The sequence below is a fragment of the Condylura cristata genome, unplaced genomic scaffold (assembly GCF_000260355.1).
Source record: "Condylura cristata isolate star-nosed mole 26May11 unplaced genomic scaffold, ConCri1.0 scaffold00039, whole genome shotgun sequence".
Lineage (NCBI taxonomy): Eukaryota > Metazoa > Chordata > Mammalia > Eulipotyphla > Talpidae > Condylura > Condylura cristata.
In genome coordinates this window covers 5,828,893-5,855,966 of record NW_004567140.1, presented here as the reverse complement: position 1 = coordinate 5,855,966, position 27,074 = coordinate 5,828,893, and the positions used below count along the sequence as shown (strand labels likewise).

Genomic DNA, 27,074 nt, shown 5'->3' with positions numbered 1-27,074 from the left:
CCTAGGAAACGCCCCTTCCTCGGTGGCAACCCCTCTCCATGACAGCCAATCATCGTTCGGAAAAGGTACCACGTGCTCGCCAGGCCCGGCCCGCCCCCCGGGCGCGAGCTGACCAATTGCGTCGCTGAGGTGTGAATGAGCCAATCAAGTTCCCCCGACTAGCCTTCCGGGCACCGGATTTCCAGGGGGTCTCCCGGGGAGGAAGCGAGGCGCGGATTGGGTCACACCGCCGGACGGGGCGGAACCTTGTTGTGGCGGTGAGCAACAGGAAGCCCTGAAGGGTCAAAAGAAATACAAAAGCAAAGGCTATTTCTTTTCTTAGTTTTCGTTCTTTCTTTTTTTTCCTAAAGAGCGAGCGGCCTTTGCGGTGGCGGTTTGGGCTGGGCGCCGCCGCCGTGAGGGAGTCTTGCCTCCCGCATTCTGGTAGGTGAGTGCGGCCTGCGCCTGGCCTGGCGGTGAAACCCGGGCGCCAGATTCTTGGTTGAGCACATGAAGGAGCAGCGTTTGGCTTGAGAGTCAGGATCAGGGCTCTCCGCCAGCCGTGCGTCGGTCCATGGCTTGAGTTGTTGGGGCAGAGGGCTTGCGGGGCCCAGCCTGTGGGGAGCGAGGTGGTGGTGGGGAGCCCGCGGGAAGGCCTCTGGGTCGTGGATGGCTGGGCGGGGGGGAGGGTCCCCGACCCTTTCTAGCTGTCCCGGAACCCCCCTACCGTGGTGCTGACTCCCCTCCACCTATTCTGTTAGGTGGGGCCACCCAAGCCCAAGTGAGTCTTTGGAGATCTCCGAACGACTCCAGACTACCCGGGAGATGGGAGGATGCATGGTCGGAAATGGTTGAATCCGAATTTAAGTGTAGGGTGGGAAACACGTAGATTAAGAACTGTGTACCAGTCGCCGCGCTCCGTGCATTTTCTCCTAATAGAAAACGAGCCAGCGTGGTTTGGCGAAAAGTTAGGAAACTTACAATCGAGATCTGAAGTACCTCGTTTGAGAGTTGGTGGCTCATGTCTGCCCGCACGGGGAAAGGGAGAGGCCTATTCGCTCATAGCAGAGGTTATACTAGTGGTTTTTAACCCATTTTAAACTCAGATTTTCGGTCCCTAGCCCCACATAGTCTGACTAGATCTAGAGATACCCAGAACGCCAATGAGGGCTTGATAGGGGGAATTCTCAGTGATCTCTTGCTTACGAGGTGTCAGGTAAGGTTAGCTGTTTTGTTTTTTTTTTTTTTCAGTTGCTAGGTTAATTGAGGTTTTAACTGTAACCCCATAAAAAGATTTGAGGGGCATTGCTCCTGAAACCCCTGGGAGGAATCAATGTGTGGACTCCTTTTTGATACCGGGAATTGAACTGAGACAAGACAGCTCTTACAGTCCAACAGTGAGCTGTCAACAGTTTGTATCCGCAACAGAGGCTACCCACTAGCTACATTTCTCAGCTGAAGTCTTGGTGTCTTTACCGCGCGGGTCAGTTTCTCAGGGTTGTAAGGAAGGAAGAAGTGTATCAAGATCTTTCACCTGATTAGCAGTCTACCCTTGAACCTTCGAAAAATCACTGCGTGGTTAGAGTCAAGCTGCTCTTGTTCAAGTTCAATTCACAGTAATCTGCTTTCCATTTCTCCTGCTTCAGAAATTGAAAACCATCTATCTGGTAAATGAAATAAGTCAACAGCATGGGTCAGCTGGAGTTTCAACCATAGTGTCATTATGCTTTTGTGTCAGCTGAATTAGTGATTCAATGTGCTAGGCATTGAACAAGTTTCATCTTCATCATTAAATGTCAACTGTTTCACTTTAGGTTCTGTTTTAAAGATTGTTCTTTGTCATTCTGCATTTTTACTACAGATTCATTGTTTTTCTGTTTGGTGTTTGTGAATTTGTGGCTTTGTCTTTTACTAGGTCTTTCAAATTCTCAGCCATTTTATATCCATTTATTGTTTTGCCCTATTGATATTCCTTCTTTACACATTTAACATGGAGTATTTCACTCTATTCTCTAAGCCTCTTACCCTCTTCTTATTTTTGCACACAACATTCTAGATAATTTCTTCTCAGGTTATTTTTAGTCTGCCACTATACTCATCCATCAAAATCTTAAGTTTAGTTAGTACATATTTTAGTTCCTGAAGGTCGGTCAGTCAGTTTCAACTGTGCCATGTCACTATTTTGCAGTTTCTTACTCTCTGCCATTACTTTTGAGGCTGTTATTTTTATTCCTTTATACTTGTTTTATACCCTGTCTCTAAAGTTAAAGGAATTAATTTTACAGACATTATCATGAAAGAGGTTTTTCACTTCCAGAAATAGTGAGTCTGATACCTGAATTCCCTTTGGTTCTGTGGCTGTTGCCCACTTTCCAGCTGTTTTTCTACCACATTCACACCTCAGATGTAGTCTTTGGGGTACCAGGTCAATAATGAGAAGGAGGCAGCTCTGACAGCACAGGCCCTTTGCTGGCCGCAAGGTTTAACTTTCTGTCGCCTCCCAGAGTCGGAACAGCAGCCCTCAGGCCAGAGAATCCACAGGGTGAAAACTAGTTTACTAGCTTGAATGTTGTACTTAGTTTCTGGTTATCATATTTTCTTGGGTTTTGGTCAAATTCTTTAACTATCTTGTTAGCTTTTCTATCTAGGAGTTATTTTTTAATTTTCTTCCTGGCCTTGTTTTTTTTTTTTTTAAATCCTAGAAATATAGAGGGTTGGTCTCAAGTACCTAACCCACTACTTCTGGCAGTGAAAAGCCCCTTTCTTTTTGCTTTTAGGGTATGATTAGTGATTTCAGGCTCTATTGAGCTGGAGATTATTTTTCTTTGTGTACCTAAAACATCTACCGACTTTTGCTGTGTGGCTCCATGTTAAGCTTCCCTGATTCTCTTTTCTAGTCTTTATTTTCTGAACGCCTTAGGCTTAGCTTCTGTTCTTTTGTGGTGTCCTTACATTCTCCTATGTTTATGTGCCAACCTTATCTCTTTTAATGAAAGCAGATTCTCCCATATTAAAAGTCCAGTGCCAGTTTAGTGCCTGGCACTGTGCTTTATATACAGTAGGTGCTCTGTAAAGATTTACTTCAAAAATATAACTGAACACCTTTTTTTTTTTTTTTTAAACGTTTGTTTTCAGGAGTTACATGAAGCCTGGAGTTGGGAGGGGGTAAGACTTAGTGTGGGTGAGGTTTCAAAGGCAGCCCGATGGCAAAATAGTGTATAATTAAACCTACCTTCAAAACTTCTTAGGGTGGCACCCTGTTGCATGTAGATACATCAGCACAGTGAAATTCCAGCGTGGCGAGATTTTCTTCCAGTTTGATACATACACTGTTTTTCTTCCCTTGAACTCCAGATGAAGTACTGTAAATTCTCAGTCAACATCATGTCTTCAGCCTTGTAGGTTCGTGGGACCTTTAAGCAAAAAGACAAGGAAGTGAGAGCAGGTCCTTAGGTGCTCTGCTCGCCCTTGGCCCGTGTTCTTTTTTCTCATCTATGTTACAGTGAGTTGACATTGAAAGAATGATGTTACTTGAGGGCCTGCTGTGGTGGTTTGCGTTCAGGAGTCACAATGTGGGAAAAACCAGCTAATATTAGAAGCTGACATGGTGAGAAAAGAGTTTATATTCTGAGAGAGACAGGCTAACTAGGAACTGAGAAACAGCTAAAGAAACCACTACTTAAGTGTATCTTTTTTCCTTCTAGTGCATATAGATTAGTTCAAAGTAAATATACAAGTGATGAGACTGTTCTAAACTTTGTAAATATATTATATGTATATATACATACACACGCACACATAAAAGGGTTTTTATTTATCTTATGTGCTTTTTAGATACCAAGACAACCAGGTTACAACAAATTGCCCTTTATAATAAACATTTCTATGAATTAAATTGTTTATGCTGTATCATAATTTTTTAGATTTTTTTTTTTAGTCCCTGTGTTAAATAAGCTTCCATGTTAGAAGATTGAGGATCATTTGTCTAGTAATAAATACAAACAGTATTCTCTGCTAGTAATTATCATTCTTTGAAGTTTTATAACACAGGGAAAGCCAACTTGATCTAAGTTGCTCTAGCTGGGGAGGCGTCCCTTCTTGCCAGAAAGAAATCTTTATTTGGAATATAGTTAGTTTGCCAGATGGCAAATTCTTCTTGGTTGTTGTCCAGCATCTTGGAATCCCATGTGACTTTCATATTGAGTTAAAAATTGTTAGGAGGGTGATACTTAGGTTATTTACTGTTCAAAAGAAAGTGGATTAGTGTATTTTTCTTTTTCACTCCCCAAAGAGAAGCCTTAGAACACCCTATTTCTGCTGTGTTTTTATGGTGCAGTCTATCTAATGTGATGAGAACTGCAAAGGTACAGTGGCCAGTGATAAAACACTTCAGTAGTCTGCCGTAGCTGCTGCCGTTACAAAATTCAGTTCCAAGAGAGCCAGATCTCCTTAACTTGTTTCAGGACCGTGAGCTAAATGGAATGATTTTTCAAGTCAGCAATTGTTCTGGAAGCAGCAAAAGAAGTTTTGCAAAGCGTGTAGTGTAGACTGAACCCATTCGGCCCTGCCAGTCTGGAAATTAAATACCTTAGTGTCCAGTATAGACACAGTAGTACAGTGTTTAGGGTAAATTTGCCTTAAAATAGAAAAACTTTGTTTTCTTGATTGTTAAGCGAATTTGAAAATAATTTGCTTTGTGTCAGTTTGAAACTACTGAGTTTGGACCAAATTATTTTGGTGGAGTTTTGATTGCCCATGAATTCTCGATTTGAAGGACTTAAATAATCCTTCAAAAAATAATGTAAAGTTGAGTTTAACTAAACTTGCGTCACCTAAAGAAAAATGTGAATAAAGGAAAGTTGATAGCATTTTTTTTCTTCAAAAATTAAGCACAGAAAGGATATGATAATCAGTCCCTACTTAATCCCTATATGAATCTTCATAGTCAGATCCCCAGTTTTAATTATTCTGTTAAACAAAGGGGGAGAAAAAGTCCCTTGACTTTTCAAAATTTAGCTAGGCAGTTGGCATTAGAAATAAACCTTGCTCAATTTCCAGATTATTTTGTCTACTTCTAGAAAAAGGTACCTTATCACCTCCTATTGCATTATAACCAATGATTGAACTCATCAAAGAAAAATGCTGTGTGGGAAATACTTATTACTCAGAAGAAGAGTGACTTTTTTTTTTAGTCAATTGAAATTAAAGGAAAGTAGCGAGCTATTTTTGAAGACTGTCAATAATACAGTAAAATGATCAAGTGTTTGCTTCTGTGTTTCCTACTGCACAAATTGGTGTTTGAAGGGACATAGGAGCCCAGGAAATACTTGTGTAGTGGAAATACTTGTGTAGTGTGTGCTATTCTCTGTAAGTTACATTGGACAGCACTCAGGCCTACTCATTCGAAAGCACTCCTCTCTGCTTAAATTCTTCAAATCCTTCACAGTTGACTTATCAAGAAGTATTTATTCTATACCTAATATATTCCCGACATGCTGATAAGCACTTTGTGAGTTTAAAGAGCTGTTGGAACAGTCATAAGTGGTAAAACCCAGTGGGTAAGTGGTACAGTAGAGTTATAAAATGGTTTTAGCAGGAGCGAGAGCAGAAACAGAAATTAATGGAATGCTTTTGCATAGTCTACCCAAGAAAATAGAAGAGAGCAGATAGGAAAGAAATCTTAAAAAAAAAGAGAAAAGATGGGTTAGAAGACGACAATCAGGGCTCTCCCTGGTGGCGCAGTGGGTTAAAGTACATCCAGTGCCAGTTGGATCCTCGCCCCAGAGCTGACCCACATGGCCAGACCCCTGCTGTCTCGCCCGCTGCTCCCCTCAGCAGTGTATTTTGTCAGTCGCCCTGTTCTGCTCCCCACTCTGTCTCTGGTGAAGCCTCTCACTGCCTCTGGCCTTACCCCAGTTCTGTATGCATACATAAATAAATCTTTTTTTTTTTTTTTAACAAAGGGATGGTAATTAAAAGGGAGGGAGGAACAGCAAAACTTGGTGTGTGGGTCAGGGAACCTGGGTATGTGTCCAGCAAACGACTGATGCGTGCTCGTGCCCTTCACAAATTCCTTTCTGTCCTACTTGGCTTTGGTAGTTCACTGTGTGTGTTATTACCTCACATTAGCTAGTGCAAGAGTGCCTTTCCTCTGTATGCCTTAGACTTTGCCACAGAGCTAGCTAGGCATGGGATTTTGCATTCAGCAGAATGTTGATTTTCTTTAAATAAAACTACCATTGAAATAAAATAGGAAAATAGAAAAGAACCACACTAAAGGAAAATAGAGAGGTACCCGATTATCTGTGCAAGTAGGAGAGTTTCCTAGTGTCCCAATTTGATATGATCCCTTCCTGTGTTTTGTCTTGGCAGTTTGTGTCACTGATGTATTTCTCCCTACTTCCTGAGTGTAGACAGTATTTCTCTAAGTCCAGGGCTCAGTTTTGTAGTAATAGCAAACTTTTGAAGCATTTTTAAGCATCACTAGACACTGCTCAGGGCTTTATACGAGTTGTTTAATGACTAAAGCTTTGTGGTTTGCGGTATTATTTTAACCCCTCTTGGTGAGTGCAGTTTGTGGATGAGGAATCAGAGCTCAGAGGAGTTGACTGACTTGCCCAGGGTCTTTCAAGTTACAAGTGGCAGAAAGAGGTTTCCAACGGATGTCTTCTGATTTCAGAGCCTGTTGTCTTTATCATTACCTGCTCTCCGACTTGGCTAAGGAGATTGTAAACAAAGGTACTTGTTACATATGGTTTTCATGGAGATGCTTTGGAAAGGTATCTGGATTTTGCCCACTTTTTTTTTAATGTAAATTTTTATTCGTGACTACCTGTTTTTTTTTTTGTTTGTGTAGAAGAGCTGGGGTGTGAGGGGGTTCACCAGAGATAGTGGGGAGCAGATCAGACAGATCAACTGAAGTACACTGCTGAGGGGAGCAGCGGAGAGACAGGAGAGGTCTGCTGTGCCATGAGGGTCACCTCCTTGCAGCAGTGACAGTGCTGGAACTTAACCCATAGGCCACCAGGCAGGTTCACTTCTTGCCAGGGTTTAGTGTTAGCAAAGTTTTGAATCCTGAAAAGACCTGAATGTTTCTAAAACAGGAATATTCTGAATAGTACCCAGAATTCTCATGTTCAGCAACATTTTCTGTCTTTGCCTTCTCTCCACGTAGAAAGATGACCCAATTCTTTGGCCAGAGCGCCACTGAAGGCTAGATGAAGGCCAGGAGGTGAGGACCTACAGAATAGCAAATTGAAGAACAAGACTGGTAAAGCAGTCTATGTTCTAGTCTTGCTCTCAAACTCAGGAGGTTCATTATAACTAGGTGTGGCGACTTGGCTTCTTTTATTGATTTTGTAGCCCAAGGAAAGTCAAGATTAGAATACTAACTTTAAAGAGAGCAGACTCTTATAAGTAAGTGTTCATTAATTTTGACTCTGTTTTCAAGAAACCAAACCACGGAGTGCTGGCAAATAGTTTCTCTGAAATTCTAACCCCTTTGTCTTTACATCTCCTTTTTGAATGTACTTCTGCTTCCATTTCATTTTCTTTCTTTCTTTTTTAATAAAAGATTTAGTTATTCATTTGTACAGAACTAGGGTACAGGCCAAAGGTAGAGAGGGTGAGAGGATTCACCAGAGACAGAGTGAGGAGCAGAATAGGCGATGCACTGAAATCACTGCTGAGGGGAGCAGCGGGGAGACAGGGGAGGTCTGCTGTGCCCTGTGGGTCAGCTCGCTGGCCGGGGATCGAACTCGTGCTGCAGTGGCTGAGATAGTTTCACAGTGATATGCTTTAACTGGCTGCGCCACCAGGGAGGGCCTCATTTTATTTTCATCAACCAGCTGTGATTCCTGGTTTTGTCCCTGTGTGTGAAAGATGAGTAGTAGCAAGATTAAATTCTGGGTAGAAGTTGAATTCTGACATTTAGTTGAAAAAGATATGAGAGTAAGAACTTCTTGGAATCCCATAAATTTGTGTGTTTTCCCAAAAGTGGTTGATATATGTTGGGGAGAGTCCTTTCTGTAGAGTTCCTGTTTCAAATTTAGGCCCTATTTACGTGCGTCTTGGGAGGTTTATCCCTTAAGCTTCAGGGACTTTAATTTTGTTTGTTGAAAACTAAATGAAAATAGGTTTTATTTTCTCTAAAACTTGACAGGTCTTAAAAATGAAAGGATTTTGGCTTCTTACTTTTGAGTTAAAAGAATAAAATCTAGAGTCACTGATTTCTTATTTAGGTGGAAACATGTAAGCTCCTAGGTTTTATTTTGGCCAATTGGCAGTTCACCCACCCCTTTCTAATATATATCATTGTCATTTCTTAAAATGTGTAGTGACCATGAAAAGCTGCACACAGTGACACACCAGTGGCATTGTCACATCATAATATTTATTTCCCTGGTTTAAATCATCAGCAGCCTGGTAAGTTCACTGCTTTGTGACACCAGTGTTCTTTATTCAGATGAAAGGAACTACAGCTGTTTGGCCCAGAAAAGCAACAACTTGGAGGGATATGGGAATTGTCCTCAAACAATTGAAGCATTGTCATGTTACAAAAGGGATTTGGCTCCTTTTCTGTAGTTCCTGTGGGTTGAACCTGTGTAGAATTTACAGGAAGACAGGTGTCAAGGGCCTTCGTGGTGGCACAGGGTTTTAGTCTTAGCACTATGAAGCTATTAGCAGTGTAAGTTTGACCCCTGGCCAGGGAGCTGACCCACATGGCGCAGCAGACCTCTCCTGTCTCCCCGCTGCTCCCCTCAGCAATGTATTTCAGTCAGTCGGCCTGTTCTGCTCCCCATTCTGTCTCTGGTGAATCCTCTCACCGCCTGCACCCCACCAATTTTTGTATGCATAAGCAAGTAAATCTTAAAGAAAAGACAGGTTTCAGTTTAGTTTAAGGAAAAACTGACCTGCCACTCAGATCTGCCCAGAAAGGGTGGTGGTGCCTGGGCGGGAAGGCAGCGATTTGGCGTGGAGTTTGTAAATGAAGTTTGGGTGGAAATCTCCTGTGTGTGTGACACATTCGGAAGCTGGATGGAGAATCAGAGTGGGTGGACTGTAAGAACCCAGCCCACTCTGAATTATTTACCAGTAAGTCCTAGGGGAAGAAAGCACACGGCTAATGATGGGTAGAAGGGAAAGTCACCAGCTAGTCGAGGGCAAGAAAGAGGGAAATGGAAGTTCCAGCCACTCCCATCAGAGTCCTCCGTAGCCGATGTTTTCTCTCCCTGGGACATTCAAAAAACTGTTGGCTCTTGTTTCACAAGCAGTCTTTTTGTAGAACTTGAGGAATTTTTGGCGTGGTCACAGAGACTTAGTGATGATGTTTCTGGAATAGGCCTCTAGCTGGAGAGTTAGCATCGAGCGCTGCTAAATCGGAAGTGCCAGGTTGTGGGTTTTAGGTGTGAGCAACACCTTCTGTCAGTTGACTTGCTTGTCTTTCGAGTAAATTTCACAATTCTCTTTTATCACATTGAACTAAACCTCAGCAACAGTAGGATTTAGGCTGAGACTGTTCTGAAGGTTTGGATTGATTTTTCTCAGTTTCCATCACTGTCTTTGTTGAAGAAAATGTCTCATGAATGTGCTCAGCACTGGAATGTGACGCGAGAACAAAACCCAACCGGATACACCCTTCTCCTCCGCCACACTCCTGGCTTTCTGGGGCCCCCTCTGGTGAAGTGAGTGAGAGGGTGGATTTTTAATGGACTTGATCCTCCACTCATTGATCACCTTGGCCAGTGACCCAGCTTGTGGGCCTCAGTGTCTTCCCCTGGAAAAGAAGTCATAATTTTCACAGGACTCAGGCATGTGCATGTGATTTAATACACATGAGAAACAAGAGCTCAGTAAGTAGCGTGCACTTTATTTCTGTGCTGGCGGTAGAGGCTTATTTTATTATTTTGTTCTTAGGGTGAGCGGACACTGAGTGGATGTGCTGGTTGTGCGGGACACACCCCTCGTTCGATGGGGTTCTGCGAGTAGCACATGCCCAGTCCACAGTTCCTCAAAGGAAAGAAACCTACAGAGAAAAGCAAAAGGGGTTTAGAGGAGTAAGGCAGACTCCGCCATCACTTTTCCTTTCTCCTCTCCTTTCTGAAGAGAGGTTCTGGTAGAAGTATATCGACTTGGGGTTTCGAGCCACATATAAAGCAGTGGAGGTCCTTGTGGGGAGAGAGAAAGACTGAAGACCGACTCTTACGTGGCACACCTGGGAGCTGGCAGGGAGTGAGGCAGAGTGGGCTTTGTGTGCCCGCCGCAGAGTACGAGGAGCAGGAAGCTGGGGATCCTGTTCTTCTAGTCTCGTGTTCTCCATTCTTGATCTGTGCCTCCGGGCGTAGGACTTGCCCGCTGCAGACTAGACCTGATATCTGAGGCTCTCTGGAAACCTCAGTTTCTGTCTGAATCTGTGTGGAAGAAGAGCAGCAGGTGTGTTGAGGTGGTGTACCATCCCTGAAACAGGAATTTCACCAAAGAACAGTGTTACAGAAATACAGGTGGACGTGAGCTGGGAAAAAGATGGGGTACAGGAGGCCAGTTTGTCCTGATTAGATGGAAATGTCGGTACTGTGAGATTCAGCGTGGACCCACCGTGTACTAAGAACTATTCTAGGTCCCTTTGCTGCCTGCTGATAACATCAATGGCAATAAAATAGCCTGAGACACTAGGGAGACTGTAGTCCTGTCCTTTTATCAATGGCCTATAAAACTTAAGGAGGATTCCTCAATTCAGGATTAAAGGGTTGAAGGGAATTTTGATTTGTTTTGCTAAATCAAAACACTTTAAAAATTTATTGCACTTCTCACTTGAAATGTTCTTTTTTTTTTTTTTTTGTAGATTGATTCTGTCATTATGGATGGAGGGGATGATGGTAACCTTGTTATCAAAAAGAGGTTCGTGTCTGAGGCAGAACTAGATGAACGGCGCAAGAAGAGACAAGAAGAATGGGAGAAAGTTCGAAAACCGGAAGATCCAGAAGGTGGGTAGGCTTTCAGCTTAGTGATTTTTTTAAAAGATTTACTTGTTTATGCATACAAGAACTGGGGTACAGGCCAGAGGTGTAGGGGGTGAGAGGATTCACCAGAGACAGAGCGGGGAGCAGAACAAGCAGATCCACTGAAATCCACTGCTGAGGGAGTAGTGGGGAGACCTGCTGCCACGCCCTGTGGGTCACTCCCTGGCCTGGAGATCGAACTCAGGCTGCAGTGACTGCAGACAGCCTCATGGTGCTGCACTTTAACCTGTCATGCCGCCAGGGAGGGCCCTCAACTTAATGATCTTTAATCCTCACAGCCATCCTGTAAAGTAGATGGCAACATCCTCATGCTTGAGCGGAGAAACTAAGCCTGGGAGGGACGAGGGTCCTACATAAGGCCTCCTTGTGGGGAACAGGACTAGGGCACTCACACCCCGTCCGTTCCACACATTGTCATCCGGGACACGTGGCTCATCTGACGGCTGCAGCATCTGAACAACTGAAAGCCACCACAGTGTGCTTTGGGCTGGCCTGGGTCCAGTTACCTGTGTGAGGCATGGCCTGTCAATGTTGACAGTTGACTTTTGAGAGTTACCAGCCCTTCTGGTGTCCAGAGGAAAGCTGAGGACTTTGTACTATTTTTGTATTGTCCTTGCCTCGGATCGTGCTGAGACTTGACTTTATTATTTAGACCTTTGTGATCCTAAAATAATGTGAATGAATTCTAAAATCTGTATCTTTCCTCCTCCCCCCACCCCTCTTCTCTCCCACTTCTTCTTTTCAGAATGCCCAGAGGAGGTTTATGACCCTCGGTCTCTGTATGAAAGGCTACAGGAACAGAAAGACAGGAAGCAGCAGGAGTATGAAGAGCAGTTCAAATTCAGTAAGCTTCAGAAAATAGCGTCCAGGGGCCTTTTTGATGCATGTTTGCCTCATACAATACATTTCCTAACTAGCCATGGAATGTTCTTGATTATTGAGTCTCCAGATGCTCATTTGGTGGAAAGGAAACGAATTTCTGCCTCCAAGACACATAAACATTTTTATTTAGAACTCAAGATACCCATTTTAATTCTGTGCTAATATCGAGTAATGGAAGAAGTGCCTTGATTTTATGCCATGTTATCTATCCTAGAGACATGGTGTTTATAAGTTCTTTCGTGTAATCCCCTGAAGGATCTGCTGCTTATTAAAAAAGAAAGAAAAAAAAAAAGGAGAAGGGAAAGACTTATTTGATGCTCTTTTCCCTTGGCCTGCTATGTGTTCTTTGTTTAATTATTTTCTCAGAAAACATGGTAAGAGGTCTGGATGAAGATGAGACCAACTTTCTTGATGAAGTTTCTCGGCAGCAGGAACTTCTAGAAAAGCAACGGAGAGAAGAAGAACTGAACGAACTGAAGGAATACAGAATATCCTTTGTGCATTTAAGAGCAGGCTGGAAGGTGTCCGTTCTCTTCCCAGCATCTGTGGCTTCCAGTTTCCTTGTAAATAGGTTGAGGATCTTGTACCTGGTGTTCTGAATTCCCTTTCAGTATATCCCTGTGACTCTGAGTGACTGGCCGGACTTGTGAAGTTTACGTAGCACATGAGAGCCCATTGGAAGCAACAGACCCCGTTCCGGTGAGGGGCCAAAGTCCCGATCCTTTAGGGATCACTAAAGGCCTGACTTGGGTGAGTGATACCAGGGTCTCTTACCGTGTGCGATTAGCCTGAGGCAGACGAACGGGGCGCAGACCTCATCCGGGGCAGAAAGTGTTTCTGAGTTTTACGAGGAAATGTGCAGCCCCCTGGTCCTGAGTAAGCCCGTCCCTGTGGTGGTACAGCGGGTCTGTCCCCAGGGGTAGAGACAGCAGCTGAGGATGTAGTGTGGCTCAGGACAGCCTTTCTGCGTCCGTGTGTCTCCCAGACACCAGATGCAACATAGCTGACTCAGAGCTTCACGGCCTCAGCCTTTTACCATCCTGCCCTCCACTCAGATCTCTTTTTTTCCCCAGTTTCAGTAACTGTGCCAGCAGGTGCCTGGGCCAGAAACTAGCTCTGAAGCGGGCCACAGGTGGCCCAGTTCTCTCCCAGAGAGCTGTGCCACCTCTCTGGCCACAGCCCCCTCTGAGCTCTTCTCTCCGCCTGCTCGGTCCATGGCTCTGACCCAGCCCATTCTCCTGACAGTGGCCAAGGGGAACTTTGAGAGCATACACAGAGTCTTGCCACTTTCCTCTTTGAAGTCCACTCGCTTCCTGTTGAATTTAGACCTAAATCTACCTTCTTTACCAGACCCTACAAGGCTCTGCCTTGTAGGGCACCAACCTCCCTGTTCTCTCCCCCTTGTGTTCACTGCGCCCCAGCCTGCTGGCCTCGTGTTCCTCTCACCTGAGCTTTGTGATTCCACCTCCAACTCTGTATATTTGCTTTTCTTTGCCTGGAATGCTCTGCCTTCAGATTGTACATGGCTACCATTTCGTGGTCTGGTCTCAGTTCATATGTCCTAAGCACCCCATTTAATTGTGGCCACCCCCTCCTCTCATAATGCCATTTTAAATGGTGTTTATCATTTATTTATCTGCATACTGGTTTGTTCATCTGTTCAATGCTAAAATACAGAGACAACTCCCTAGAACAGGGACTCAGTCACCAGGGATATTTCCCCAGTACCTGGCATATAGGTTATTAGTGCATATGTTCATAAGTAAATGAAGGACTCATAGGAGATGTTAGTAAAGTTACTGTAGCCTTCCCTTCGGGAAGTTTCAGTATTTTTAGTTTAGATGTTGACTGACCTCACTGGTGTGATCAGGTGGGTTTTCCCTGGAAGGTTGATGGGACTCTGCATGGATGTGTTAGTTTGCATTTCTTTGCAGGGCATGTGGAGTAGGGTTCATTAAAGATGAGGGCCGGCGGGAGGGAAGGTGAACAGGTTCCTAAGGACTGATTTAAATCATGGTGACTAACGATGACGGGGGTAAGATGGCAGCCTGTCACAAATCCTGCCCTGAACTAGAAGCCAACCACTGTCTTCCAGCCCCAACTTATGAAGACCAGAGTTGACGAAAAGTCTCACCTCTCCCTGGCCCTGCCCTGGCAACCCCAGGGTAATACTATATGTGAGAGTTTGCAGAGGGGCACATGTATGCACTGCATTGTCAGGCAGCAGACTTTTTCCTCCAAGGGAACACATTAATTACACTTCTCACTGGAATTCTGTCTTGTTTTACGTGCCTTGTTTGCAGGTGAGCAAGTAAGACAATAGAATATTTCCCATGCTGGCTACTGGAGGGTAAGGTTGGTTTGGTTATCAATGCAGAGGGAAGAATGAATACAACAGCAGTGAAGCAAAAGAAAGTTTCTGTCCAGCTAACATTATAGTGCAAAACTGAAGAAGCTCCCGGGGTATCAGTTTTTATTGGAAACTTGGGAAGTTCTCTCTAGAAAACCAAAGCAAAGCAGGCGTCCAGGCCATGGGTGTGGAATGCACTAATCCAAACGTGGGCGGAGCCAGCTAGGAATTGAAGGATTAGACGTTTGTTTATGAAGCTCTGAATTAGGTGCTAGTCTTGGCTTGGCCTGATCGTTATATTATGATACATTTTAGAATGTGATACTGGTGAGTACAGGTAAGCTGTGGTGTATGCTGTTTAAACAAAAGAACGCTTGTTTCCTTTCAGGTCAAACCAACATTTAGCGGTACCCTGTGTTTAAGCTACGTGATTTTTGAAAATGGCTAGCTAATAAATTCCCTGAGATTTTTGAGCTGTGTTTATATATTTAAAGGATTTGGGTAGGAGAAGGACTTAAGGGGGAAGGAAACCCGGCTTGGGCTTTGGGTGGTGAAGCAAAACAGTATTGCTTCTTCCCTGTGCCTTCCCCAAAAAGGTTGGAGGCATTTTTTCAATTTATGAGAATAGAAAGTCAAGTGTTAGCGTAACCAAAGAAAGCGACAAACCTCGAGAAGCAGAGTTTGACCTCAGGCATGGAAAAAGTGATCTAAGAAGTGGCCGTGCTTTTCAGAGTTAAGTGTTAGTTTACCTGTGTGACATGTGCTGTAAGCATGTAGGTGCTTTTGTTGGTTTAACTTTTCAATTCAGAGTTTTGAGAGTTTGAATCTCTTCATGATGCAGGTACAGTAAAAAGTCATGGCATGCTCATGGCTTTGGCGTTTTCTAGTAAAGATGAACTCTTTTGTTATTCTCACAAAATGAACATTTAGTATTAACATCTGTTTCCATGAAATTGTGTGACCCATTGATTAGTGCAGATGTTTGAAGTAGCTGGCGCACCTGAGAACAGTGAGCACTTCAGGGGTGACTAGAATGAGAATCTCCTTGTTGCTAGTACCCAGTTTTCTCCATGGTTTGGACACGGAAACAGCCTCACACATACCCTTCGACCCGGCTCCTGTGGGCGCCAGTACGAGCTGCTTGGATTTCTTGGGCACTAGATGTCACTGTCGTTCCAGTGAGGCATTGCTGCGTCTGAGCATGGGGTCCAGATACTCATCTGTTGCCTAACAGGCCCTGAGAGCACAGGACAAGGAAGGAGGGGAGGGGTGACAAGGAGAACAAAAGAAAGCGACAAACCTCCAGAACCAGAAAGTGCTGTTAGAAGTGGCCCTGCTTTGTTTCCTACGTTGTGTTGGGTTTATACAGGGGTTTCCTACTGACGTCACCTGGGAGAATATTTAAAAGAGGTTCCTGGGCCTCTGAACGTCCTTGTTTAGTACATTTGGGGCGCAGTAGGTGCTGTTACTTTTCAAATGAGGCTTAAGTGGTTCTGACACTGCCATACTCCGGTGAAAGCCAGCTTTAGCCTTTAGGCTTTCTCGAGACTGAACGGCGCCAGTCATTACGGGGACAGCCTGCAAAATGTGATTTGACCGTTGAGGGGGAAAAGCAAATGGTTTTACATCTTTAGGGAATTTTTTTGCCCCCTGTTGTTTATATTCCTAAGATCTTTCCCTCAATCAAGCTTGACATTGGTAGCAGCAGATTATCTGGCTATCCTCAGATTATCATAGAAAACCAGAGGGGAAACTGTGCTCGCCTTGCTGTTTTTCTTCATGGTTACCGTTATTTCTCTAAATCGGCTGGATTTGACTGGCAGAATCAAGAGGGGAGGGTAGTTTTCACATAAGTGCCCTAAACACTGGCGGAACTGAAGTGCTAGCAAGTTCTGTTTGTCTTCTGTCTCTTGTCTTAGCTCTTTCTGTTTCGTTTGACCCTTAACCTGTAACTCACAGTAATCTCAACAAGGTTGGAATTTCTCCAGAAAACAAGAAGGAAGTGGAGAAGAAACTGGTTGTGAAACCCATGGAAACCAAGCACAAGTTCTCCCAGGCAAAGCTATTGGCAGGAGCTGTGAAGCATAAGAGGTCAGCCAGCCAGCCGCGGCGTCTCTCTGATGCGGCTCCCAAATGCCACCTCTGGTGGAGCCGGATCCAAATGCGTCCCAAACGCAAGTCTCTGTGAAGTTCTGCTCCCACATTCGGTAGCTTCTGTATGTAGCCTCTGACCTTTGGCTCTCTGGTGGGTCATTCTGCATAATAGCTGGTTTTTGCTGGCACCTGCCATCTGTCAGGCGTTGCGCTAAGGGTTTTCCATGCATGATCTCATTCCTGTCAGCAGATCTATGAATGTAGGTTATTATCACTTGTGTTTCACAGATGTGGAGACTGAGGATTGGAGAGGTTGAAAACTCTTGCCCAATGTCAAATAGTAATAAGCGAGTCAGAGTTCAGTATTTGAGCATCTGTATTTCTCTCAAACTGGCTAGCTTGTTCCCGGAAAGGGCTTGTATGGGGCGTGATGAGAGCGGGGAGGAAGAAACTGTTCTGCCTGGCAGGGGTCTGTGTGCTCCTGTGGGGGAAGTCAGGAAAGGAATTAGGAAGCGCCTGATGATGTGGGAGGACGAGGGCTTTGACAGCCAGCCAGGGGGAGCGAACATGCAGGCCGGGGAGGGCGCTGCGAGGACCTCATGGCTGGAGGCACCGCGTGGCTGGGACAGGAGTTCGGGGGCCTGGCAGGTGCTCTGCCTGATGGATGCAGGAGTGGTAGCACTGCCTGGAGGTCTTGGTAAGTTCTCTGTTACGTGCTCCTCCCTCACCAGACAATGGAAAGCACCAGAGATTAAATCTGATCTCAGTTGATCACCCTCATCACGGGTGAAGTGGTGTTAGTCGAGTCTGTCAGGAAAGTCGCTGTGGTATGTTTACATCCAGCCGCATGTTTGGAAGGGGGTGTCCTGAGGGGACTTTGGCGACAGCACCGGCTGCAGATGTCTGGAAACATTGCTAACATAGAAAATGCTGTACAGAAACTACGGGGAGGTGTGTGGGTAGCCTGACAGGGCCAGGGATCAGGCCATGATTTACTCCCTTCAAATTTTCACATAAGCTCTTCTGCCTGAGCCAGTGGCTTTCAGGATTAGAACCTGGGTCAGTTTTACTGAACTGTGCCAAGAAGGGAGAGCGGTTAGTTAGCGCTCACCAGTGTTTCTCTGCTGGCACAGTGAGTGGCATAACTTACTTCCTTTGCTTAGTCCTAGCTCGCTTTTCAAGATGACTCTACTAGTTTATTTGGTGAAATGCATGCAAACTCACTTGAGCTTTAAAACTACATCATTTATTGTTGTTTGGTGTAACAAGGTGATAAATTAGTCTCCTGGGGCAGAATTTCCTAATCTGCCAGCCGTGGCTTTATTAGAATCCCCCAGGAGTTTGTTAATAATGCGGATTCCAGGCCTCACACCAATTCTGGTTCATTTAAGTTTGCAGTTAGATCTAAGGAGTCCAATTTTTAAAGTTCCATGGGTGATTTGATGCCTGGCGAAGGCCTGATGCCTGGTCTGTGTGTGCTATAAAAGCATTCTCAATAAGGTCTTAATCATTTCTCCCAGTTTATAGCTTATCTTTCTCTTTTCATAAATTGAGGTGGGTCAGGTATATTTCATATTAAGATTATTGAAGATGTTTACTTGATTTACAACTGACAGGTGACATGCTTGTTTCAGGTGCACAACATAATGATTTGAGATATATATATATATATATATTTTATAAAGTGATCATTACATGACATCTAGTTATTAGTTATTGCCACACAGAGTTAAAAAAAATTTTCCCCCTCTGATGGGAACGTTAAAGGCTTCTAACTCCCTCAGCAACTTTTTTTTTTTTAAGATTTTATTTATTTATTCACATAGAGCTGGAGTATAGGCCAGAGATGCAGAAGGTGAGAGGATTCACCAGGGACAGAGCCGGGAGCAGAACAGGCAGATGGATGAAGTACACTGCTGGGGGGATGAGGGGAGCAGCAGGCGGGTCAGGAGGGGTCTGCCACGCCATGTGGATCTCCTCCGGGGCAGGTGGGAATTGAACTCATGTGGAAGTGACTTTAGCTTCTTAGTGCAGTGCTTTAGCCCGCTGCGCCACCAGGGAGGGCCCCCCCTTAGCAACTTTTTATCGACTATACTTAACATGCCATTACGTTATACCTCAGGGCTGGTTTGTTAGATAGGTGTAAGTTTGTGCCTTTTTAAGTTGGTCAAATGTATCAACATTTTCTTTCATGGTTAGAGCATTCAATATTCTGTTCAATTGAATCCTGAGATGATACGAGTTTTGTCCTAAAAGTTTTAGAGTTTAACCTTTCACATGTTAGTCTTTAACCTTCTGGAGTTGATTTTTGTGAGGATTCTGAGGTAGGGATCCCATTTCAATGTTTTTTCTTCCAATGAAAAGCCAGTTTTCTAGCACCATTTGCTAACTATTTCTGCTTTCCCCCACTGGTCCCTGTGTCACCTTTCCTTCCCAACATGATCCCGCACACGTAGGAGTTTCTGAGGGGCTCTTGTCCCCTCATCTGATCTCTTGCTGTCCCTCTATGATTGTGGTACCTCGATGCTACATCTTGGTGTTTGGTGAGGCGAGTCCCCTTACAGCTTTTTCAGAAGTTCTCCTCTACTCTGGCCACTCTGTTCTTCCATCTACATTTTAGATTTAGTTTCAGTTCTTCAGAAACCTCTATTGGGGTTTTTATTGGGATGTGATTAAATTGTTCGGTAAATTTATGGAGAGAGCTGACCTTTATGGATTTGTCTTCCTGTGGCATACTTCTGAGTCTTACAGGCTTTGAAATGTATTTGTCTTTTGTTACTACCTGAAGTGCTTTGTGGCTTATAGGTGCTGACTCTTGGAATTGCTTTCGACTTCCTGGGTGCCCCAGTCTCAGGTTCATTTTGTGAATGTTCCACATGTGCTTGAGGAGGCTTTGTGTTTTACAGCTTCTGGTTTCTGTGCAGGTTCAACAGAATGAGCTTGTTAACTGTACTGTGTAGTGTCTTTTTTTTCTTTTTTTCTTTGCAGGGGTTAAAATTAATTTTAAGGATGTTTTCCCCTTTCCCCCTAAACATGCATCATTCAAGTAAAATCAACTTAGCTGTAGAAATGTAGCAAAGTAAGGGGAATCAGCACAGTAAACTAAGAGTCAATGGTTGAAGGTGGGGAGCCAGAGGGGTGCAGTCCTCTTATGCTCCTCCCCAGAAGCAAGCACAAAGACCCATCTTAAGAGGGTCCTTCCCCCCCCCAAACATCTGAGGATGTTTCAACCTAAAGCTGTGGTTAAAACAAGGGGAAAAAAACCCAAAACACCCAGCCATCGCTGATCACAGGAATTTCTCTTCATTTTATAAGATTAATAAAAAGTGAAAATGATTTCCTCCTCTTATATTTTAAAGATAACAGAGTCCAGGAGTTTCTTAGAGAAACAGCAGAAGCTGCCACCATTTCTACCCTGTGTCACTGCGTGAGGCTCAGCAGGGCTCGCTCGTACCATTTACCTCTGTCTGCTTACTGTGGCAGTATCTCGGAGTTGTTCTTTGAAATCTCCCGCTCTACAATAATGACTTCTTGGTTTTTCTTCAGTTTTGTTGAATATATATTTTAAGCTCTTTCTTTAAATAGAAACATTCCTGTTCAGAGTTATCTTTTTTTCATGGTGAATTGAGCATTGTCTCTTTGTAAAGTAACTTTCTTTATTTTTTGTAATGCTTTTGTTCTTAGGCTGTTTTTCTAATATTAATAAAGTGTCCTCAGCCTTCTTTGGGTTAGTATGTGCCTTGGTAACTTTCTCTGTTTTTTCTGTGTCTTCAAGTTTGTTTTTGTACAGACAGTATTTGTTTTGATTTCTGTTTGTGTTTGTCAGTTTCTATTTTAGCTCTTCTTTCTGGAAATTTTTTCCCCTTCATTGAAATAAGTTCTTTAGAGACTCTTTCAGTGAAGGTTTTGGGGTGTCACTGAAGATATCTCCCTTTTTTTTAGTAACTTTTTGTTATATACATATAACAATACAGGTGATAGACAACAGACACTCTAAAGATTGATGCTTGAAGATCTAACACTTTTCCCCTCAAATTGGTCAGGGGGCTGTCTTTATAATTTTTAATAATGTGATTGGAAGGAGATTAGAACCTGAAGCAAAGACTTTTCATTTCAGATCACCCCAGCTCCTTGAGGCCACCTAAGATCCATATTAAATGGCTGTGGAGCTCCTGATTCTCAAAGCTTTGATCCCCGAGATTGTACATAGCTCAAATCACCATGTTTTTGTTACAGCTCTGAAACTGGCAACAGTGTGAAAAGGCTGAAATCGGAGCCTGACCCGGATGATAAGAATCAAGGTGGGTAGCAACATTCATTTGGAGGCTTTTTTCAAATTCATAATGTATGAACCATAATAAAGGGCTGGAATGTGCGGCATCTGTGAATGAATGCACTTATCTAAACAAGTCTTGCTAAACCTAACAGTTTTCTACCAGGCAGGATTTATAGTCAAGAGTATGTCAGCTTTTCTGCAAAGTAATATGTTAGAAACCAGTGGAGGTGATTAATGACAGTTGTGCTCTGCCAGGCATGCTTACAAAGCCTGGTCACATCACCTCTGCTTACAAAGGCTTTTGCTCTCTGTCTCCCCTAAATGTCACATTTCTTCCTTTCCCCTGGCTTGCTTCCCAAGAGAGGCAGAATGCCTGACCCGTGCTAATGGTTGGACTGGGTGGAGCCTAGAGGCTTTCCCTGGTGGTCATGTTCAGCGACACCTGGCACTGCATTAAGTGAAGGTGAGGGCTCCCGGGGCTGGATCAAGAATGAGAAACTCAAGAGTGTTCTTTTCCTGTCTCCATGTGGGATTAAGACTCTGCGCTAAACTTAATGGGTCATCTGTACAGCGGGACTTAACATTTCTTTTTAATTTATGTTATTTATGCACTCAAGAACTGGAGTGTATCTGGTATGGGGTGAATTCTCAATCTGTTACAGGGTACCCCAATGTGAATTGGGTTGCCTGTCTGTGGGTCTTCACCCGTGCACTTATGATTCAATCGTATTATGGACACACTCAAAAGGTTCCATATGGATTTATTTATAAGGAGAAAGGTAAAGGAATAACCCAGGGAAAGAGGGAGAGAAACACAGGCTAACTAGGATGTCCCACCAGTTCTGCTGACTTGGACTCCACCGGCACGCTGAAAACCGGTTGAGAGCCAAAACGATCAGCTGTGAACTACCAGGTCCCCCCCAGAGCCTACATGTCCGGTTTTATCCCAACCTGGCTGCTCAGCTCCGCCCTCACGTCCCCCTGTGCTTCTCCTTGGTGTTGACGGGATTTGGAGTTCCAGCATCTGGAGTGGGGGCGGAGTCCATGAAACCTGTACCTGCTACAAATACACATTCCATGGATGGCGGGTGGGTGGGTGCATGGATGGATGGGGGGGAGGTGGTGGATAGGTGCTAGACGGATTCACCAGGGACAAAGTGGGGAGCAGAGCAGGTGGGTCTACTCACAGATACACTGCTGAGGGGCGCAGGGGGTGAGACAGGAGAGGTCTGCTGCCCCTAGTGTGTCCTTTAAGTCTCAGTGGACCGATAGGTTCTTCCTCATTTTCACATTTATTGTCTGTGTGACTTGTTTAATTTATGAAGAAGCTGGGTCTTTATCCCGTGGAATGTCCCCCACTCTAGCTTTGGCCGCTTGCGCCCACTGTCCTTTATACCCTGTAAAAATGGTAACTAGATCTAGAGTTTGATCAATTCCAGTTGACTTTTTTAGCAAGAACACTTCCTAGTTGCTATTGTTCTTCTATCATCGTCATCACCTTCATTATGCTAATTAACACGCTTTCGGTCACTTACGGTTCGTCTGTCTTGTGTCGTGGGAGGCGGCGTGCGTCTGGTAGTGAGGGTCGCCACTCCACGCGCGCCTCCTTGTGGCCTGGCGTTCCGTGGTCGTGTCTTGCATATGTATCCCATGGTAAACGTTTCGATCATTTCCAACTATTAGAATTGGAAAGAATTGCAGTGATCATTTCTCTATTACGAAGTTTCATTAAATCACCCTATACTTGCATCTCTTTACATATATTCCAGATACGTCAGGCTAACCAGTTAGAATTTTGGGGCCTGACAGGATATATATTTGTAATGAAATATTGCCGAATTTTCCTGCGAAGACCTCAGTTTACACACCCGTCAACAGTGCAGTAGCTCCATTTCCTGGGTACTTCATATAATGCACTGGAAACTCGCTAAAAGCTGGCTTGTTAAATAGGGGGTGTGTGTGTATAAAACTTCATAAAAATCCTAAACATGCTTCAAGTAGTCAACTAATAGCCTGTATCTGGTACTTACTCCTTTTAGGAACTATTTATGGAAACACTTATATGGTTTTTTTGAACAAACTCAGGTATTGCAGGTATTGCATGTCAGAGCCAACTTTTTTGTCATTCTGAATACCTTCTTCCCACCCTTCCATTCTTACACCAAAAACTGGGCAAAAAAAAATGTCCGCTTTGCTAGAAGCTAAGATCCCACAAATGAATGACCTCTGAAGCTTGCTTCAGCTTTTTGTACTTGACAGTAGTAGGATGCGTCTCTTTGGCCCCCAACTCTGATACTAGTGGGGCTTCGGCTTCCCCCACTCGAGACTAAACTGAAGTTCTGAGCAGAGCCAGCAAATGCACGTGTTGACCCCATTTACTCTCGAGGCACGCATCCGCCTCAGACCCAAGAATGTTCTGTTAGTAATTTCAGTGTTAATTTGGCATGACAATGTGGTCCTGCAAATGCGGAAGTTGGCAGGAAACCTCACCAAATGGGGGAGATCAGAGGGCACCATTTTGTTCTCTGTGGACACTAGCTGCTTTGGAATGAAATCTGTCAGAGTTGCAGTCTCTTTTCTTTCTTGAAACCCCAGGATAATTGGGTCTTCTGGCCCCAGCTCTGCTGATGCCATAGGAGCCCCTGCTGCTTGGCTGCATTTCCGTGGCTGGCTTCCTCCCCTTCCTCCTCAGGTCTTTGGCTCCTTTGCCATCTAAGATTGGCCCTAAAATTAGTTCACCCTTGAAATACTTCAGCAAATACATGTCTTAATGAACAGCTTCACATGAGCTACTATTCTAAGTAACTTGTTCTTATCCTTCTTTAAGGATAAGATACCTTTAAAAATGCCAAGTTTTTTTTTTTTTTTTTTAAACAGATGACTGAAATGATCATTGCACGTGACAAATAACAGCACAGTGCATGTTCGAGGAAGGGCTGGGGCGCAGTTTGAGGTTACGTCCCAACTGTTCCCATCGTCCTGCCACCCCCAAAATTTAGCCACTTGACAGTGACACTCTGTAATTCTCTAACATGTTTTTCCACCTTCTCACCCATTGAGCGCTGGCCTGCCCTGGGCCAGGCCCGGGCCTCGGGGTGGTGTGGCGAGGAAAGGGCCTTTGCCCTCCAGAGACCTAGTGGTGGGAGGCCCCTCGTCTTTAGGACTCACCTGTCTATATCTCAGGTAGTACAGGGGAGCCCTCGGGGTTACAGAGCTTCATGGAACTCCCTAATTTAAGTGGCTCAGGATGCTCATTAAATTTTCCATTTGCCTTTTTAAAGAAATTGCCAGAGTAGGCAGTCCGTGCTCATGATAGAAAATGTTACAGGGAGCAGAGTGAAGTGAAAAGTTAAGTCTCCCCTGCTCCCCAGCCACACGTTTCCTGTCCCCACAACCTCTTTTTCTGTTTCCAGACACAGTCGTGCTTGCCACGGGCTTCCCCTCCCACAGGTAACTTCACACACCTGCCTCCTCAGCCCTGAATCTGGGAGGTCACTCAGCACCAGTACTCACAGGGGTGCTTTCTTCTGCAGGGCGGAGCAGTCGCCCAGCGCTTCTCGGTCCCCCGGGGTCAATGTTCCGACTCCAGTCCGGTGCCATCAGCAACACCGCTGAGGACGCTGTCCTGTGAGCGACACTTAAGTTCGAAGGGCAGCTTCGCCGGGCTGCCTACGCGCCTTCAGCAGCGTGGGAACGTGCCCGTTGCCCACGCCGCCCTCCTCCTCGCTTACTCTCCTGTGTTTGTTATCGGGGCTTCTTTACAGTGGGCTGTTCACGTCTTCTGTCCACTTTCTTGTGGCTGTCGGTTGGCGGTGACGTGAGGACTCCCACCGTGCGTCAGGATGCGCTCCGGGCAGGTGTGACGCAGGACCGCCTCTGCTCTCGCCAGCCTTGCTCGCTTGCCGCATCGCGGCTGGCTCTCGTTTGTCTTCCTCATCGCCACGCTGCACGTTACTCATCGTCAGCAGCTGCTCTTCCCTCCTTAGGCCTTCCTGTGAGGGGCGTGGCTACGCCGACTCTGAGGGCTGTGTGATGCCTCTTTTCTGCCTCTTCCTGGGCTATTTTGCTTCCTCCTAACCTCCTAACATAAATTAAAAAGAAATGTTAAGTCCCGCTGTACAGATGACCCATTAAGTTTAGCGCAGAGTCTTAATCCCACATGGAGACAGGAAAAGAACACTCTTGAGTTTCTCATTCTCATGTACTTGGAACACAGGTTTTTCTCCACATTGTGTGAGGTGTCCTTCCAGGTGTCAGCACCCTTGGGCGTCATTTGCTGGTCAGCCTGATGCAGTGCGGCTTGAGCCCCAGCCCCTGATCTGCGGGGTACGCTGGCCTTCTCGTACTATGTTATCTCTGATTCAGCTTTAGTTGACGGTTTTCTACCCTCAGTGGTGTATCTAAGCCAAGTGACATGAGCGCCTTCATTAGTAAAGTAAGAGTTAGTGCCAGGTTGTTGTCACGATTGAGTGAGCTTGGAAATCTCTAGAGGGCAGCCGACCAGCGGAGTAGAATGCCAGCCTTGTCCTGAAGCCTGGGGTCCTGCAGTTTCTGGACGGAGCTCCCCTCGCGGAGCCGGAAGCGTTAGCTGCGTCTCTGCGGCGCGGCAGCCGTGTGGCGCCGTTCTGCGTGGTCGTGACTCGTTCCCTGGTAGTGGCTTCGGTTTTCTCACTTGTCAAAGAGCAACAAGCTGCACGGTGACGATGGCGAGAACGCCTGGAGGCTTCTGGGTGAAGTCTCCGCACACGCCTGGCCCAGGAAAGGGCACTCGGCCCTGGGCAAGCGGGGGCGTGACGGCCCTTCCTCCTCTCTTGCAGAAGCCCCGGCCTGCGTGTCTCTCGGAGCCCCGCCCCTGAGCGGCCCCTCCATCCACTGCCCCTCTGCTGCGGTGTGCATCGGCATCCTGCCGGGCCTGGGCGCTTACTCCGGGAGCAGCGACTCCGAGTCCAGCTCAGACAGCGAAGGCACCATCAACGCCACCGGCAAGATCGTCTCCTCCATCTTCCGAACCAACACCTTCCTCGAGGCTCCCTAGCTCCCACGCCCTTTCCTGGGGACCCTCCAGAGTTTGCCGGACAGCGCACTGTGCCTGCAGGCAGCATTTCCCTCAGAAAACTCCTTTGCCTGCTTTCTGTGCACACGTGACCTTTCTAACCTCATCTAAAATGTGCCAGGATCCACTTGCGGCCGACTTGTACTCGGTGTTTCTTTCCACTCGTGTGCAGGCGCCCAGCCCCGTCCTACTGCCTCTCTCCTCACTGGTGGGTGGGTGGGGGCCGGGCCCTGGGAAGATGGGCCCAGCTGGCTTGCAGAGGGGCCGGGCTAGAAGGTTCCTTGGCCTGGCTTTTGGTTTTTTCTTGCCCCACAGCGAAAAGGAGCCAGGCCGGGGGTTGAATCGGTGTCCATTAAACGTCCTACCCTAGGAGGACACGTCATTTGGTGAAACTGCGTGGGGGGGGGGAGGCAAGTGACCCAGCTGACTAAGTGGCGTGTCCCCTGGAACTCACCCGTTCTTGATGTTGTGTGACTAAGTAAAGATTGTGACCCGCACCTGCCCGGGCTGTCGCTGACCACTCATCATTCCTGTTGAGTTCTCTTACTCTTTGCCACTCCTCATCCTCCATCCAGTCCCATTTAAGACGCTCAGCCTTAGAGAAACACAGGCCCCGGGTCAGCGGGGCCAGGACTCAGAGGTGCTGCAGGTGGTGGGTGAGGTAGCTCGGTTCCTGGAGGCCTCAAGTTGCGCGACGGTGGGGCACGGCCGCGTAGCCCACCGCCCCCTGCGCTCTTGGCCGGAGACATGACAGTTGTGGATTCTAACAACGGAAGTCCTTCCCCGCCCAAGGGGCTGCCCTGGCCCTTCCCTCTGCTTCTGTCCCCCCGCCACACTGCGCCTTCCCTTCTCCCCCAGAGCAGCCCGAGGCGGTGACCCTGACCGCCCTGCTCCCCCTTTGTCCCGTGAAGGGAGATGGGGAGAGAGCCTCGAAGAGGCGGCCGCAGGGACAGAGGTTGGCAGGGGCTCCTAAGAGAACGATCTCCAGACCCCCCTGCTTCGGGGGGACGAGGCTGAGCGGTTCTTTCTTACCTTGGTCCCTACGTCAATTGTTTCTCCTTCCCTGGGTGTGAGACAGAGACGCGTACAGAGCGTGTTGATACTGAGATGCTGGCAGGCGGGGGCGCTGCTCGGTTTTAACGTGGGCAGAGGCCCCTGGATCGCAGTCAGCCCCCTCCTTTCCGCCTTCCGATGCAGTGACACTGGTGGCCGTTGGCAGATGGTTGACTTCCCGTCACCCGTAACTGATGCCTTGCGGGTTTTTCCTCCTTTCCGGAACTACTCTGCTAATTGCTCCCGAATGTCAGGACAGGCGCGCGAGCCCCATCCTAACACGCAAGACGTTAGGTAAAACTGTGTGGGCACCGCTGCCTCCCTGCTTCGCTGTCCTGCGATCGGGCCATCGTCATTACAGCAGGTACC

General features: G+C 46.0%; 1 protein-coding gene across 1 annotated transcript; it reads left to right on the top strand.

Moving 5' to 3' along the window:
* The first annotated feature begins 234 nt into the window (after window positions 1-234).
* On the top strand, window positions 235-26,154 carry FAM192A (family with sequence similarity 192, member A). The gene is made up of 7 exons (XM_004693590.2): window positions 235-427; window positions 10,820-10,961; window positions 11,743-11,841; window positions 12,246-12,367; window positions 16,187-16,320; window positions 20,560-20,624; window positions 25,417-26,154. Exons 2-7 carry the CDS (start codon window positions 10,835-10,837, stop codon window positions 25,632-25,634), a joined length of 765 nt encoding a protein of 254 aa, XP_004693647.1. The 5' UTR covers window positions 235-427; window positions 10,820-10,834; the 3' UTR covers window positions 25,635-26,154.
* Window positions 26,155-27,074: the final 920 nt, after the last annotated feature.

What these genes read in the sequence shown, in the direction of transcription:
- FAM192A (XM_004693590.2), top strand. Translation starts at nt 10,835, where the DNA reads ATGGATGGAGGGGATGATGGTAACCTTGTTATCAAAAAGAGGTTCGTG. An exon ending in AAAACCGGAAGATCCAGAAG is followed by an intron (nt 10,962 to 11,742) that starts GTGGGTAGGCTT and finishes TCTTCTTTTCAG; the next exon opens with AATGCCCAGAGGAGGTTTAT. An exon ending in GGAGCTGTGAAGCATAAGAG is followed by an intron (nt 16,321 to 20,559) that starts GTCAGCCAGCCA and finishes TTTTTGTTACAG; the next exon opens with CTCTGAAACTGGCAACAGTG.